Source organism: Phyllobates terribilis, unplaced genomic scaffold (assembly GCF_046119375.1).
Source record: "Phyllobates terribilis strain yellow unplaced genomic scaffold, ASM4611937v1 Scaffold_8__6_contigs__length_399053987, whole genome shotgun sequence".
Classification (NCBI taxonomy): domain Eukaryota; kingdom Metazoa; phylum Chordata; class Amphibia; order Anura; family Dendrobatidae; genus Phyllobates; species Phyllobates terribilis.
In genome coordinates, this window is record NW_027362768.1 from 318,566,066 (window position 1) to 318,584,298 (window position 18,233).

Genomic DNA, 18,233 nt, shown 5'->3' on the forward strand with positions numbered 1-18,233 from the left:
ATCAGTGATGGTTTGGGGAGCCATGTCATCTGCTGGTGTAGGTCCACTGTGATTTATCAAGACCAAAGTCAGCGCAGCCGTCTACCAGGAAATTTTAGAGCTCTTCATGCTTCCCTCTGCCGACAAGCTTTTTGGAGATGGAAATGTCATTCTCCTGCAGGACTTGGCCCCTGTCCACACTGCCAAAAGTACCAATACCTGGTTTACAAACAACAGTATCACTGTGCTTGATTGGCAGCAAACTCGCCTGACCTTAATCCCATAGAGAATCTATTATAGAGAGTCTATGGGGTATTGTCAAGAGGAAGATGAGAGACACCAGACCCAACAATGCAGACGAGCTGAAGGCTCAAAGCAACCTGGGCTTCCATAACACCTCAGCAGTGCCACAGGCTGATCGCCTCCATGCCACGCCGCATTGATGCAGTAGTTGATGCAAAAGGAGCCCGACCAAGTATTGAGGGCATTTACTGAACATACATTTCAGTAGGACAACATTTCAGATTTTAAAAACATTTTCCAAGCTGTTGTTATAAAGTATTCTAATTTACTGAGATAATGACTTTTGTGTTTTCATTGGCTGTAAGCCGTAATCATCAACATTAACAGAAATAAACACTTGAAATAGATCACTCTGTTTGTAATGACTCTATATAATACAGGAGTTTCACTTTTTGTATTGAAGAACTGAAATAAATTAACTTTTTGATGATATTCTAATTTAGTGAGATGCACCTGTAGTGCTCTTAATAGGCACCAGCATGTGGGCAACTTTATGGTCCATTTCCTGACTCCTAAAAATAAAAGTATTCATCGCTAATTGCATAAGTGTCTCTCCACATCGGAATAGATGAATGTTCATGGAAAAAAAGAGAGAGAGAGATTTTTTCCAGATCCAAAGTTTGGGTCCCCATTTTTTTCAATGGGGTTCGGGTTCTGGTTCAATATCAGGTAGAGTTCTGGTACTCAAACCGAACTTTGGACTAAAGTTCGGGTCAGGTACCAGAAGTCGAACTTCCATGGGTCTGCTCATCCCTAATGTACACATATCACACACAAATATTCACATTATCCAAACATATGAACATTAGCAAAGTCTTACACGTGAAAATACCATAAATGCAGAAATATATTTTACTGTAATTCTTTGCCAAAAGTAAAGAAACTACTAAGCACCCACCACTTGTGAACATGTCATAAAAAAGAGATAGGCAACTAATTTACAACTGAGGCTAATGGCACTGGGCAGAGCGCAAGATGGAGTTTGGACTGAGTGGAGTGAGCTTGGGAGCTGCGCGGATGCGCGGATGTGCGGCTTAGGGAAAGCACTGGTTTCCTGGCTCCATATGTGGCATACCTCTACATATCATAGGTTAAATCGGGTATATATGGTAGAACGCTACTTACAAAATAAATATTTTTTTCCATTTGGACACAAAGCAACTCTACTTAGGAAGCAATGCATAGTACTGAAAAATATGTACACCAAGGGGGGCATCACTTTTTGGCAGTGGGGACATGTTTAAAAATGGTTTGGAAATACTTAAGACATTCTTGTTATTGTGCATAATTGAATGCATTAAACATGCCACTGATACTAGATCACGCTAGCCCTAGATGAGTCTTCTTTAATCTTTGGATTTTGTCATGGCTAAAATTCCTTTTTAATCCTTTGCAAATGTTCATTTGGAGAAACATTTGAGGATAGGATAAGTGGCACCGATCTGGGTTCACGTGCAGGTCTCCGCATGAGACAATTTACATAGTGAGTCATAAGAAGAGATGAGCGCTCTTGTGTTATCCAAACTTTGCCCAGATAAAGAGATTTAGGTTTGTTTTTTTATTAAATGGATCAGATCGAGGATATTAAAACAGTACTGTACATTTTGATGGTGACACCTTCATAATCGTATTATAGTAGAGTAAACCCATACCTCCCTTATTAGTATGATCAAATTGAAAATCGAAAGAAAGTATAAAGTCACATGTCAAGTAGATCTACAGTCGGGATGAGGTATAGGCAGAGTAGGGGTTGCCTTCAGGATGATTCTTGTGGGCAGGGACAATTATTGGGTTAAAAAAAAAGTGGAAGTATGTGTTAGTATACTAAGGATAGATGGAAAAGTAGATGCACAATACATGATTGTCCATTTACTAGCTAAAGTCTGAAATTAATGGACAGAGGGTGATGGAGGACATCCTGTCTGCCACCAAGACAGCTTTTAACATAGCCGAACCAGGTCCAGGATAGGACAGGAGTGTCCACATTTTGGAAAAGAAACATAATCAATTTTTTTTTTCAAAACCTTAAAAGCTCTCTAAAGTTATATCTTCTAAACTAAGTATTTTCTATGAATATTGAACTTTTTTGGTAATTTTAGTGCATGTACTGTACCCCTTTCTGACATTACGTATTCATACATCCCTGTGACCAGGTACTTACCGACATGGGACGTATGGATACATCTCGGCGATTTTGCGCGCTCAAAGGATATGCGCGCGCGATCGCCGTTGGGTGTCAGCTGATTCTGACAGCTCACACCCGGCATTAGTGTCAGGAGCGGTGCCTGCACCACTCCCTGCATTTTAACCCTCTAAATGCTGCGATCGCTGTGATTGCAGCATTTAGCGGGGTGCAGGCAGAGGGAAGAAAGCCCCTCTGCCTTTGGATCGGAGACCCCACCACGTCATAGTGACCCCTGAGGGGTCTAGTTTCCAAAATGGGGTCACTTGTGAGAGGTTTCCAATGTTTAGGCACATCAGGGGCTCTCCAAACATGACATGGGGTATCGTCGTGATCAGGAGAAATTTTGGGGTCCAAATGTTTCCTGTTACCCTTGCAAAAATAAAAAAAAAATTGGGCCTAGATTAAAATTTTTGTGAAAAAAGGTTAAATGTTCATTGTTTTCTTCCACATTCCAAAAATTCCTGTGAAGCACCCGGAAGGGTTAATAAACTTATCGAATGTGGTTTTGAGCTCCTTGAGGGGTGCAGTTTTCAGAATGGTGTCACTTTTGAGTATTTTCTGTCATAAAGGCCCCTCAAAGTCACTTCAAATGTGATGTGGTCCCTAAAAAAAGTGGTTTTGTAAATTTTGTTGGAAAAATGAGAAATCGCTGCTCAACTTTTAGCCCTTATAACTTCCTAACAAAAAAAAAAATTTGGTTCCAAAAATTGTGCTGATATAAAGTAGACATGCGGGAAATGTTATTTCTTCACTATTTTGTGTGACATATCTCTCTGATTTAAGGGCATGAAAATTCAATGTTTGAAAATTAAAAAAATTGAAAAAAAATTTGCCAAATTCATTTGAGTTCATGTCAGCAGAGCAGCTCCTTCTCTTCTGATCTGCTCTGTCAATGGGGCATCACTGACGACTGATTAACAGCCAGTTCCTTGCAGTTACCCAGCGGGGACACAGCTGTCAATCAGCATGACATTGTCACCAGACCAGAATGAATGAGAAGGAGCTGCTCTATCAACGTGATGTCACTGGAAGTAGGAGAATCACTGGAAGGTGCGGTCCGTAACCTCTCTGAACCAAAAGTGGTCATCACAAGGCAGAACAGGCAAGTAATTAGCAACTTCCTACTGATAAATTCTTAGCCCCATAGCCAAAAAAAACCCAAAGTCCCGGATAGATGATCCTTTTAAATAGTAGTCCCACAGAAGAAACGTTATATAGTTGGTAGGTTACCAAAAAGACCCTAACTTGCAAAATATAATAAAAAAAGGTGAAGATTAAGAGCTACATTAAATGCAGAGCTGTATTAAATTGATTAAAGGGAAATTATTATCAAAAAATGGCTGTCATGTTAAGTTAGTTCTGTTTTCTACATCCTACTTTCCACCCTGTGCAGTGTAGTGTGGAGCAGAGCCAGCAGAGCCATTTCATTACCTTTATATTGATTGATAAATGATGACAGCTCTACTCCTTCTGGAAGTCTAAATAAGATGGGACAGCGACATTATACACTACTGTAGAAACACCGATGAGGCTCTGTGTGTATCTATGTTGTCACTTCTGGTCCCCGAAATCACTTTGTGGAGACTGTAAATTGATCAATTCACACTCTGTCTGTTAGGTTCCATTCATTTTACCTGTTAAAATACCAAACCTGATGAAGCCTAAACAAGAAATACAGAAAGTCAATGTGTATCTTTAATATGATCACCCTGTGAAAGGTTCTAAAAATATATGATAAATAGCTTCAACATTTTAAGATCAAATACATAGGGGAAGATTTACTAAAACTGGCTAATTTTTAGACTTGATTATATGCCTGAAGAAGGAGCTAGTTCAGGTCTGAAACGCGCAGCATTTTAATAAATACATATTTTATACATATATTTTATATAAAATATATTTTATATATTTTGGTATCCATCCCTTGGTCCAGAATCGACAGCGCTTTTTAAGCCCTCTTTTTTTCAACTTCTCCTTTGCTGTCTTTTTAGACAGTCTTACAATGCACTAGATTTTTTACAGTGTTGTTTAAGAAATTTGGTGCAACTTTAGGACTTTCTAATCTAAAGGTCCGTTTAGATGGATCGACCGGTGGCACAATATGACCACCGATAGGTAAAGTTTTACCGTTTGTCACTCGTTTGTTTACACAGGCAGATCAAACTAAACAATCAACAATAAGCGAGCTACGCTTGATTGCTTAATGTACATAGATTGCCATAGTTCTCGGCAGTGAGAGCCCTGATTATCCAAGATGATGCGTTGCTGAGAACAATAATCTTTTATGCTGCACCAAAGATCATTTCACTTGATGAATGAACATTTTGCTCATTCATCGGGTTATCAGCAGTCTGTTTACACGGCAAGATAATCAGAAAATGAGTATTTTTAACAATGCTCATTTACGTCTATCTTGCAGCACACAGGCCCCTTAAGTGTACACCACCTATAAGTTGGATTACTTTGTACCAAAAAGTTTGTCCAAAATTTTTACAAAATTTTGGTCCATTGTCCTTTTTCTCCTCTTTCCCGCTAAGACTCAAAAGTCACAAAAAGTGTCCAAAACGCATGATAAATGTGGTGGAGGGCATGTATTATGGATTTTTGTGACAAATTTCATCAAAATTCTGGAACATTTAGCTTAGTACATTTCCCCCATTATTGCTTTTTTACAGACATACATATTGTAAAATTACAAGCCAAAGAAATTCAGTGTCAATTTTTTTTGGACAATTTTTTACTGCAATGGTGTCAGGCTTTGTGTTATTTATATGGAAACAGCACACATTAAGTTATTAAACACTAATATTACTTTTTCTATGAAACTAACCATATGTAGCAACGAATGATTTCCATTTTAATGTGTAGAACATTAGCAAAACAGAACAATCCGTCTGTTTCACGCTTCTCGGGATTGTTTGGAGTCCCAGGGTCCGGAGGCTCCTCTTTATGATCCAGATGTGCATGGAACACACTACCATATACTTCTCAGACTGATTATTCAGGGCCCCATGGTTAGGCACAAAACTTGAATGCTAAATTTTAATGCCAAAAAACCCACCGAACATGACGAAAAGTTTTCACCCTTAACTAAAGTTTATAAGGATGCATAGCTGGGCTGATTGTCCTTTGTCACGGTCTTCAGTCAAACATAATGGGCCACTGCCAGGATTACGCTCACTTTTCCCCCTAACGCCAACCGCACTGGAGGTTTACACTCGAAATCTGGAAATAAGGCACATAAAGTAGCTTGTGTTTTGCTGGTAACACAGGTTCATCTACCACTGAAAATTCACTTCTTCGTGTTGACAAAGGCCGCCTGTGTTTATTCGCCACTGCCCGAAAACCCTGCTCTGCTGCTCTCACGTTCAGCCTTTTACTACTTTCCCCTTTGTACTGGAAAATTGCATTACACAATGTGTCTTTAATTGATGATTTCAAAAAGCTTCTCATGCTGTTTTAATGATGGTGCTGGCGTCCATAATTAAGCACTCGCACATAAAATATTATGAAACTCCAAAAAATTATAGGTGTGAGGGAACGCACAGACTCATAATAGCCCGGCAAAGAAATGCTAATAAATGGCCATTGATCTCATTTGTTAACGGGAGAAACATTTATGGTGAAGGTTAATTCAGCAGAGTGCAGACGCAGCGTAAACGGCGGTTGCGACTTAGAATTTCGGCTGCAGGGTCCCTTTTTATAGACCCTTTGGAGCCAGGTTGTGTTTGAATACAGTGTTTGAATAGACTATTGTGTACAAATTATATCTGTTATTTGGGTAGCATCCAGTTTTAGAGAAGGAAAGTATTTTTTTCCTATAGTGGGAGTAATGTACACACTTTTTATATCAAAGGTGACAATATTTGTTCTATACATATAAAGGGATGATAAACCTTTATAACTGTTATTATTATTTGTTTTCATTTTATTTCTTTATTTTTACTGTGCACTTAAATTCTATTGATTGGCACGAGGAAACAGGCATTTTACTAAAAAAGTAGTCCAGAGTATCTCCACACTTTTGATATTTTTCTATTAGCGTTGGCAGTGTTGGACTGGAGTGGTAAGACTCCACCAATAACATTGACTCTGGGGCTCACTGGTCAGCTAGATGCATTTATTACATTACCCTCATTCACAAATATACCTACAGTTGTGCTCAAAATTTTACATACACTGTAGAATGTGTAGAACACTTTACTACTCTGTAGAATATAAGCTCACAAGGGCAGGGCCCTCTTCCCTCTGTACCGTTCTATCATTGTTAGTTTGTTTACTGTAAGTGATATCTGTATTTGGTATGTAACCCCTTATGTACAGCGCCATGGAATCAATGGCGCTATATCAATTAATAATAATAATACACTGGCAGAATTTTTCCTTTCTTGGCCTTGTTTCAGAGAATATGAATGATAACAAAAAAACTTTTTCTCCACTTATGGTTATTGGTTGGGTGAAGCCATTTAGTGTCAAACTACTGTGCTTTCTCTTTTGAAACCTTAATGACAACCAAAAACATCCAAATATGCCTGATCAAAAGTTCACATACCCCAGTTCTTAATAACGTGTATTGCCCCCCTCTAACATCAATGACAGCTTGAAATCTTTTGTGGTAGTTGTGGATGAGGTTCTCTAATTTCTCAGATGGTAAAGCTACCCCTTCTTCTTGGCAAAAAGCCTCCAGTTCCTGTAAATTCCTGGGCTGTGTAGCATGAACTGCGCGCTTGAGATCTCCCCAGAGTAGCTCAATGATATTGAGGTCAGAAGACTGAGATGGCCACTCCAGAACCTTCTCTTTGTTCAGCTGTAGCCAATGACACGTCGACTTGGCCTTGTGTTTTGGATCATTGTCATGTTGGAACATCCAAGTACGTCCCATGCACAGCTTCCAGGCTGATGAGTGCAAATTTTCCTCCAGTATTTGCTGATAATGTGCTGCATTCATCTTTCCTTCAACTTTTACCAAGTTTCCTGTGCCTTTGTGGCTCACACATCCCCAAAACATCAGCGATCCACCTCCATGCTTTACTGTAGGAATGGTGTTCCATTCATCATAGGCCTTGTTGACATCTCTCCAAATGTAACGTTTATGGCTGTGGCCAAAAAGTTCAATTTTGGTCTCATCACTCCAAATTACCTTGTTCCAGAAGTTTTGAGGCTTGTCTCTGTTCTTTTTGGTGTATTATAGGCGAGATACTTTGTGGCATTTGCGCAGTAATGGCTTTCTTCTGGCGACTCGACCATGCAGCCCATTTTTCCTTATTGTGCATCTTGAAACAGCCACACCGCTAGTTTTCAGAGTCCTGAATTTCAGCTGATGTTATTTGTGGGTTTTTCTTTGCATCCCAAACAATTTTCCTGGCAGTTATGGCTGAAATTTTTGTTGGTCTACCTGAACATGGTTTGGTTTTTACAGAGCCCCTGATTTTCCATTTGATAATCACAGTTTGAAAACCTGACTGGCATTATCAATTCCTTGGATATTTTTTTATATCCCTCTTCTGTGTTTTACAGTTCAAGTACCTTTTCCCTTAGATCCGTTGACAATTCTTTTGCTTTCCCCATGACTCACAATCCAGAAACATCAGTGGCTGGATGAAAGATGCAAGAGTCTGTCTAGATCCCAGAAACTCACTCAGCTTTTATGCACACACACTGATTACAAACAAACAGGTCACAGGTGAGGATGTTACCTTTAATAGCCATTCAAACCCATTTGTCTCAAATTCTGTGCATGTTATCCGGCCAAAATCACCAGGGTATGTGAACTTTTGATCAGGGTCATTTGGATGTTTTTGGTTGTCATTAAGATTTAAAAAGAGAAAACACAGTAGACTGACAATTAATGGTTTCACCCAACCAATAACCATGAGTGGAGAAAAAGTTTTTTTGTTATCATTCATATTCTCTGATACAAGGCCAAGAAAGAAAAAATTCTGCTGGGGTATGTAAACTTTTGAGCACAACTGTATATTTCTATATAATAAGAAGCTAGGTACTTTGTTTCATGAATGAATGATGAGTTGCTGCTTTTGTCTGTACATAGAAAAACACCTGTAACCGTTGTGAGAAGGTCACTGGTAAAATATTGGTGGGGAGATATGTATCATTCAGGATGTTGTTGAGAAGTGTTATTAGGCCATATTAAGGGCTGGGTTTTTGTGAACAGCTGAAGAGTGGGTGGGAGGCTGTCGCCATATCTCCACCCCAGGGTGTGATCCAGAAGGTAAATGCGGAGCCTTTGGACTCATTCAGTGTTCGGTGTGTCTGGAGATGAGAGCTCCAGAGCTGTGCTTGTGTTAAAGAGAACTCGACTTTGTTTTGTTCATATGAGCGGGCGGATATCCGCAGCTGCACAGACTTTACTGCATGCTATTTTGTTCTTCCGTTATGCCAGATGGGCCGTGTTTGTTTACCTAATTTTGGACTTGTTTATGCTGTACGGTGTTTAATAAACCAGTTGAAAACTTAAACGGAAAGTGTTCCTGTGACTACCTGTTTAAACAGCCAAGCTGAGTCAAACTACCTCACCGCACAATATAGTTAAAAAAAAAGAAGAAAATAAACTTTTTGTAATAAACTAATACTGTATGTATATAAGGATACATAATTATTCCCAAATATTTTAAAAATATACACATATTTGGTAACTGCATCAATAAACATGTATGCAATAAATTTGAATCATTTTTCATAATTGGTGTATTGCATAAAAACATTTATTCAGACTTTATAAAGATTTTTTTCCAACCTTAAAAGGGTTGTCTGGTCTAAATTGATAAGTGTGGAGTCACTCTGTGTGATTGCAGACTTATAAATCCCCTCAGTGCAGGCATTGTGTGCTGCAAGGATTCACTGGTTTCTGAGTCGGGAGTGGCGGTGATTTGCGCGTTATACATAGTCCCAGGTAAAAGTTGTCTAGACGGCGTGGCCTCGCTCCATATACTTGTATAGAACGGGACCCTGTCTAGTGATGTGGCCATCCTCCCTCAATATAGTTGTGTAGTGCAAGGCCATGTCCAGTAGATGGCTTCTGCCCTGGAGTAAGCATATTGCATATATCACCACTGTCCCTGACTCAGAAACCGGTGAATCTTCACAGTGCACAGTGTGTGCTATGAGGGGATTTATAACTCTGCAGTCACACAGAATCACTTTTAGATCGGACAACTCCTTTAATATTTATTTATATATATTTATATATATTTATTTATCCTCATGAATAGTACCAAAAAACACAGATATAAAGTACAACTCATAATTCTACTACAGCAGATTTCTGAATAACTCTCTTTCACCTCTCCAGTCCGTCCTTAACTCTGTTGCCTGATTTATCCTCCTCTTTCTTCACTACTCACCCCGCCTCTCCCCTCTACCAATCCCTTCTCCGGCTTCCAATTCTCCAACAAATCCAGTCTAAGTGTCTAAGAATTACTTACAAGATTGCCCTTAATGTGTTTCCTTCTTACATGTCCAAACTAATCTCCCGATATCTTCCCATACGTTGTCTCCGGTCCTCACAAGACCGCCTTCTCAGCTCTGCTCTCCTACGTTCCTCACCTAATCGTCTCTAAAAATTTTTCCTGAGCATTCCCAATTCTGTGGAATTCGGTGCCTCAACAATCCAATTGTCTCCTACATATGGAACCTTCAGACACAAGCTGAAAACTCATCTCTTCAGGAAAACCTACAACCTTCAATGACCCTTCTGCCACCTCCCCACCACTGGAACTGTTGAAACCCTCCGATCTACTATTTTGTTCCCCATTACTCTGCAGACTGCAAGCCCATGAGGGCAAATTCCTCTCCCCTCTATGTTCCAGTCTGTCACTGTTTGTTCATTGTAATTTATATATGTATTTCATATATAAACCCTCTTCACATGTACAGCATCATGCAATCAACAATACTTTAAAAAAATAATAATAATTTCTCATCCCATATGAAACGTGGCCACACTATGTGAAAAAAAATTGAAAAGTTGTTACTGCCAAAACAAAAACGTAAAAATAATAATACAAAAAGTTTATGTTCTTATGGTCAATATTGGCTCTTAAAGGTTAAAGAGGTTGTCCACTACTTTAACATTGATGACCTATCCTCAGGATTGGTCATCAAGATCTGATCGGTCGGGGTCTGACACCCGGTAGGTGTCTGCTGTTAGCTGGAAGTTCTCTCTTGCGGAGCTTGGCCATCTTCTGGTAGTGGTTAAAGCTTGGTACTACACATCCGCCTCCTATTCAAATCAATAGGAGGCGGATGTGTAGTACCCTGCAGAGGCCACTATCAGAAGACGGACAGCTCCGCAAGTGAGTACTTTCAGCCGGCGGCTGCTGCCTTCAACACCGATAACAGCTGATCGCCGGGGTGGCGGGCGCCGGACCCCAGCCGATAAGACATTGATGACCTATCCTGGGGATGGGTCATCAATGCTAAAGTAGTAGACAACCTCTTTAATGTCTACTATCAATTCATTCTTGGGTTTTATATTTTCTTTCCTTTAAATATTTCTTGAAGTTTTATTCACAACATGCAAAATAGTCCTACGGTTCAAAACCCAAAGCCTTACCAGAGACCGAGTCATTCCACTAAATTGTTTCTAATGGGCGATATCACTGTCACATATCAGTGATCAACATTTTGAAATTTTGCCATGTGATCTAATAGTACGAAGATCAACAGGAACTGAGCGATGAAGTCTACTACTCAGCAACGAGGTGGTAGGTTCCCCAGCTTCACTACTTGGGTGTCCCCAATAAATGTTATTGAATCTCTTGTTTCTTTTCCAAATCATCATTCTGTTCTACAGAGTTGAAATTGATTTAGTTGCTGGCAACAGGAATGTATAGTTTGAGTTTTCACATATTTGTTACATAATCATCCCGGCACATATTCCTTTACACACTTTAATAAGTCAGATGTGGTCATAGATTCCTTTTTTTCTTCTAGCTGAGAAATGCAATGGTAAATAGAAAAACAGGAAAATTTTCCATGGAGGTGAAGAAGACAGTGGACAAAGGGGTAAGGCTTCCATATACAGTTGGGGGTTTATATATATCTATTATGCTCACATATAATATCCATCATATTACACAGTGCTTTATAGACATCATCATCACTGTCCCCATTGGGGCTCACAATCTGCATTCCCTATCAGTATGTCTTTGTGTGGGTTTCCTCTGGGTTCTCTGGTATCCTCCCACACTCGGGAGAAGATACAAACTCCTTGCAGATGTTGTCCTTGGTGGGATTTGAACCCAGGACCCCAGCGCTACAAGTCCACCGTGCTTTCCACACTCATGAATGGGTCAAACATTAGGGTTGATCAATGGGATCTGGGTTCTGAGACCTCCACCGATTGCTCCAACCAAGAAACAAAAGTGCTCACTTTATCCTCGGAGTGTGAACAGGGTGGTATACGTACCCATAGACTTTGTATTTAACTAGTACAGATGCTTGAAGATAAGCTGAGCACTTACAGTATATCGCCGTCTCAGATCCTGTACCACCAGTGATTGACACTACTGAGCAGGGGCTACAAAAGTGTTTAAACGCTTAGTTACTCTTTAATGGTTATGTCTATCTTCAAAATCTTCATTCCCACTCACCGTAGCATTTATGTGGTGGCTTTCCCAGTTATTGATGACCTTTATTGATATTCATTTCATCCTATATTTAAAGGGAATCTGTCACCACATTTTACCTATCTAAAATATTAATATGGGCATACAGGTCATAAACTGCTGAAAAAAAGTCCTACCTGTATGCCTGATATCAGATGCCTTGTTGCTGATAAATTATCTTTTATCACTTTATGTAAATAATCTCTTCCAGGCTCTGGGGAGGACGCTGCCTGGAAGATAACTCTGCCTCCAGAGCTTATTTTATATGAAGGGAGAGTTACCAGTGTGAGAGAAGTAACTAACACAGAATAGGAGAAATTAACTTTTTCTTCTTACAAACACATTTTTGCCAGCTCTCTGAGCTCTGCTGTATTGCAACAGTATTACAATCCTGTCTGCCTGTAAGATGGAAGCTGAAGCTTAGAGGAGCCTGCAGATGTGTCAGTTATAGTCACACACAGCTCTGCATTGAGATTAAGAGAGCGGAGGGCGACCATTACACATCACACTAGTAACTCCACCTTCATGTAAAATAAACTCTGGAGGCAGAGTTATCTTCCAGGCACCATCCTCCCCATAGCCTGGAAGAGGTCATTAATATGAAGTGATAAAAATGATCTATCCACAACAAGGCATCTGATATGAGACTTACAGGGGGGACTTTTTTCAGCTGTCTATAACCTGTATGCCCAAATTAATAGTTTAGATAGGTCAAATTTGGTGTCAGATACCCTTTAAGTTATTGTTTATTGCCATCTGTATGATTATATCTAGTACTTAAAGCTGATCTATCATCAGATTTCACAATATAAACAGCATACATTAGTAAATAGATCTCTTGGACTTGATGAGGCCTGTGTAATTATTGTGAAAACCCATGTCAGAATGGCTATCTTATTTTGTAAGTAAAACAAACTGGTATGGAGTGTGAGATTTAATGAGTCAAAGTGTATTCAGTCTCTGACCTCCCAACCTGACTGACAGCTGAAGCTTGCACTGAGTAGTGTAAGATCACAGCAGCAGCAGGGAGGGGGGACACTGAGGAGCTGTCAATCAGGGGAGGTAGGCGGAGATTGTCTTTAAACATTCAAAAAAGATTGTAAAATCACACTGACATGAATTTTTATTAAATAAGTACACCATCCTAACCAGGTCTAAACAATAGATAGATAGATAGATAGATAGATAGATAGATAGATAGAAAACATTTTTAGTAATATATCCAACAGTTGCAGATAAAAATGAAATTGAAAGTCAAAAATATTTATTTATGACCCCAATGCATTCCTTACAATTCCCTGTATTTGTTCCTTTCTTTTAAAGAAACGGGTCTTGGTGATGACAAACGACTACTACTACACGGACATCAAGGGCACCCCATTTAGGTATATATCAAAGACTTGTTGGTATTATTGAAATGTTTCATTTGAAAACCGAATACGTGGTTTTATGGGAAATAAGTTTACTCACTATCTACTGACAAGGTCTAGAACATAATAACATTTGTACTACAATTTTCCACAATTTTCAGGATTTCTGTTTACTGAAGTAATTGACATCATTCTTTTTTATATCCTGAAAATTGGTACAGACCTAACACTATGGCCCAGATAATTCAAGCAGCTATTATCACAACTCTGGCATAAAACTGTTGAAAATTCTGCAAAGTTTTGTACAACAAATGTTACCATTTTTGGCGCTTCTACATCAATCCCAGCCAGCTCCGCCAACTATTTGAAAAGTGAGTGGAACTTTGCAGGATGGGGCATTGCCGAGAGCGGCCAGCAAATTCATCATAACCACAACAATGTCATAATTTATAACATCATGTACTTCAGTTCCTGATTGGTGTACATTTCTTTCATTCGCAAGCATCAGGTAAAGATTCACCAAATTCAATAAAACATATGCCTCTTAATGATTTTGGAGCATCTTACTCTAGAGCACTCTTCATCACAATTGGTATACAAAGTGCCAGTCTTGATGTATTGGGGTCTAAAGCCCCCCGTATACATTAGACTAATATTGGCAGAACCCGTCGATATCAACCGGTTTGGCCTACAGGCTAATGTTAATGGGGGCGCCGGTCAACTGATGGACAGGGGAGAAGATGACAATCAGGCTTGTCCGATTTCAGATCACATTGTTCTCTCGGAGATACGCCGCCGAGCGACATGTCAGCTGGCGGCTCTCTCATATAAAACAAAAGCGTGCTTAGCCGAATGAGCGCTCCTGTGTATGGCAGAATCGGCTTAGATGGCTGTCGGCCAAAATAATCGGCCAAAGCATCATTCGGCTGAGAGCGATGTAATGTGTAGGGCCAGCTTTAAAATTTATTACAATTTTATCAAGTGTAGATGACCTTCTGTGCAAAAAACAGCCTGGACTCTTGACCAATACATTTTACCTACCCTGGCATGTTGCAGCAAATTGTAGATAATACATATCTTTTATCATTTTGTTCTACTCTTGGAAAATTAACTTCAAAGTACCACTCTGTTTTTTTTTCTAATTAATCCCCAGGTAGGTATGAGTAACTTATGTTCCCTGTTTCCAGTGCTACTCCGTTCACTCTCCACCATTTGTGACCACAGCTCTGGCGAGAAGCCACTACTAATGGTTACTTTCTCAACGTAATTCTACGAGATCCTCGTTCTAAGTCTCATAGACTTACATTGAGTAGTGACTTCCGGTCAGCCCAGCAAAAACTGGACTGATCTGACTAGAGTCCCAACTCCAATCACATTATTCAGACGAGGAACAGAGCGGCACTAGGGACAGCAGAAGATGTGACCTGTAAGTATTTTACTAACCTCAGAGAACATAAATTACTGATACCACTAAGGTAGTGGAATAAAAAATACCCCAGAGTAGTATGTTAAGCTTTCTGTACATAAAACATGAGGACCCCTTTTTAAAGAGTTATTCCACTACTGGACATGAAGCTACGGAAACATCCAAGGGTGTCTGTTCTACAGTGTTTTCGTCACTCTAATAGAAATTAGTGGGGGTTCTCGAAAGACTATAGCAAAACCACTCTTGACTGTTTCGTTAGCTCAATCTCTAGTGGTCCAAGCCTGGATGGAAATATTCCAATTTTAGCCAATGAAAGACCAAAATGGGAATAACCATTTAAGAAAGTCCAATGAATAACTTTTTAAAACTAAATAAAAAGTTGGATCATAGGGCTAAAGTATGGAACAATCACATGTATTATATCCTTTGCCCAGGTTGATCTTTTCTCTTTCAGCTTAGGAGTGGTTCTTTCAAGAGGACATGGCAAATATTTCTTCAGAGGAAATGTCACTGTAGAAGAAGGTAAAGACAAATCTATTTACATTGCTTTGCTGATAGGGATATGGCCTGTTTTATACAAAAAGTTTTTGTTTCATGGAGTATTTTTGTACGAAGACCGACTCTTTTTAAGGAGACCTGTTGTGTACAAAGTATTATTGGCAATGCAATTTAGTGGACAAAAAATTGCAAATTAGCTCTTTCCACAAGGGGAAAGATTTATTTCCAACTTGTGTTTTAAATCTCATTCATGTGGTCGGTGTATGGACTGGGATGTATAGACTGGCTGTGGGTCCCTATATTGTCTATGTGACTGTAAAGTTCAGGTCAGGAGACCAATTGCTGGTCCGTGCATCGAGGTATGTGCTTGGACCACGTTTTACAGACATCTGAATGAGGCTTTAGATCAGGTCTTGTTATATGTTTGAAACCTCAGCTCTTGAAGCATCATTTTACCTTGGACACGTCACCATAAATGAAAAAAAAAATTCTGATACTTTTCTGTTCTATTTGCAATGTTCCAGGTTTACACGATTTAGAACATCCTGATGTCTCCTTAGCTGATGAGTGGTGAGTATCCAATATGAAACCATCCAGAAGTTGTTTTGTGCATTTAAAATATTGATGGTTGACTAACAGCTTCTTCTTTGTAGGACCTACTGCAATACTGACCTACACCCAGAACATCGTCATCTCTCTCAGTTAAAAGCTATTAAAAAATACCTCACAGGAAAAGAGCCATTATTGCAATGTAAGTGATAATAAATAGGCAAATGAATGTCCTCTCTACCGACATTGACTTGCAGTCATGTTTTGGTGTCATGTGTTTACTATATTAAAGAAGCCTCCTCCTCCTCCCATCAACATTTTTCATGTTAATATATTGCAATAATCATATTATATAGCACTATGTACTTACAATTGCTAATTTTGCCCTTCTACCCAGCTAATTCTTCTCTTTTCCATTAGGTCTATAACATCACGTGATTAAAAACTGACTAGCTGAGTCCTCCTAAGCTCTGTGTAGAAACAGGAGGTCTCTTTACCATGCATGAGTCATCCCCCTCTTCAACTCCTGAGCCAGTTTTTGCAGTGATGACTCATCCAGGGAAAATTGACCTCCTGTTTTTACATAGAGCTTAGAAGGATTCAGCCAGTAAGTTTTTAATCATGTGATGCCATAGACCTAATGGAAAAGAGAAGAATTTACTGGGTAGAAAGGCAAAATGAGCAATTGTAAGTACACAGTGCTATATGATATGATGATTGCAATATATTAGGAGGATAAAAACTTTGATGGGAGTGCTTCTTTAAAGATCTACCTGTTTGTCCTAGTAAGCCACATTGCAGAAAACAAATCGACAGTCTTTTTTTTTATAACTTTATCATGAATCTCATGTCAAGGACAATGATTTGGATAGCTGACATTGCTTTACACTAAACAATGTTTTTAAAGGGAATGTCAGAAAATGGCCTATTACTTATTTCAAGATTTTAAGGTTTTACAATAATTTTTTAATGAAAATTTTTTTGAAAGTGATGCTCCATCTCAAACGTGACTATACATTTCCCATGTATAGTCGCAAGCTCAGGTGCGCTCTGCTCTGCAGCCGCTGCCTCCCTCTTTTGTTCAACAGCCTGTTCTCCTCTTCTCCAAAAGGGCCACCACTGAAGCATGGGGAGAGCTGTGGAAAGTCTGAACCACACCTCTCTTGACTTTTATCTGCCATGGGATCTGCACAGCACCATTGTCATTGTCGCTGGTCCGTTTCACACCAGAAAGGTGGGGGGGTATGTAGTTTACATCTTCTCATAGTTGTCCCTGTGCCTTTGCGGCTGCCATTTTGCAGAAGAGGAGAACAGGCAGCTAAACAAAAGAGGGAGGCAGTGGCTGCAGAATAGAGGGCACCAAGTATCATGATTATAGATGTGAAGTGTGCAGTCACATTTAGGTTGGGGGTAGAGGTTTGTTTTAATTTTTAATGTCATTATATCTATAAAAATCATGAAATCTTGCAGTTTTCACTCGGGCCACTTAGACTGAAAGAAATCACTTTCCAGTAGTCTCATTATCATCACAGACAGGATTATAATAAAAGGTAATTTTACACACACATACAGTACAGACCAAAAGTTTGGACACACCTTCTCATTTAAAGATTTTTCTGTATTTTCATGATTATGAAAATTGTACATTCACACTGAAGGCATCAAAACTATGAATTAACAGATGTGGAATTATATACTTAGCAAAAAAGTGTGAAACAACTGAAAATATGTCTTATATTCTAGGTTCTTCTAAGTAGCCACCTTTTGCTTTGATGACTGCTTTGCACACTCTTGGCATTCTCTTGATGAGCTTCAAGAGGTAGTCACCAGAAATGGTTTTCCAACAATCTTGAAGGAGTTCCCAGAGATGCTTAGCACTTGTTGGACCTTTTGCCTTCACTCTGCGGTCCAGCTCACCCCAAACCATCTCGATTAGGTTCAGGTCTGGTGACTGTGGAGGCCAGGTCATCTGGCGTAGCACCCCATCACTCTCATTCTTGGACAAATAGCCCTTACACACCCTGGAGGTGTGTTTAGGGTCATTGTCCTGTTGAAAAATAAATGATGGTCCAACTAAACGCAAACCGGATGGAATAGCATGCCGCTGCAAGATGCTGTGGTAGTCATGCTGGTTCAGTATGCCTTCAATTTTGAATAAATCCCCAACAGTGTCACCAGCAAAACACCCCCACACCATCACACCTCCTCCTCCATGCTTCATGGTGGGAACCAGGCATGTAGAGTTCATCCGTTCACCTTTTCTGCGTCGCACAAAGACACGGTGGTTGGAACCAAAG

At 39.6% G+C, this 18,233-nt stretch overlaps 1 protein-coding gene across 3 annotated transcripts in view; it reads left to right on the top strand.

Annotated features, from left to right (window-relative positions):
* CACNA2D3 (calcium voltage-gated channel auxiliary subunit alpha2delta 3) overlaps window positions 1-18,233 on the top strand; it is a 1,591,404-nt gene that overhangs the window by 1,224,316 nt on the left and 348,855 nt on the right. For all 3 annotated transcript variants that reach the window (XM_073644583.1, XM_073644584.1, XM_073644585.1), the window contains 5 exons: window positions 11,420-11,491; window positions 13,417-13,478; window positions 15,344-15,411; window positions 15,912-15,957; window positions 16,041-16,138. In XM_073644583.1, coding sequence (XP_073500684.1) covers window positions 11,420-11,491; window positions 13,417-13,478; window positions 15,344-15,411; window positions 15,912-15,957; window positions 16,041-16,138 — 346 coding nt within the window. The remainder of the gene's footprint in view (window positions 1-11,419; window positions 11,492-13,416; window positions 13,479-15,343; window positions 15,412-15,911; window positions 15,958-16,040; window positions 16,139-18,233) is intronic.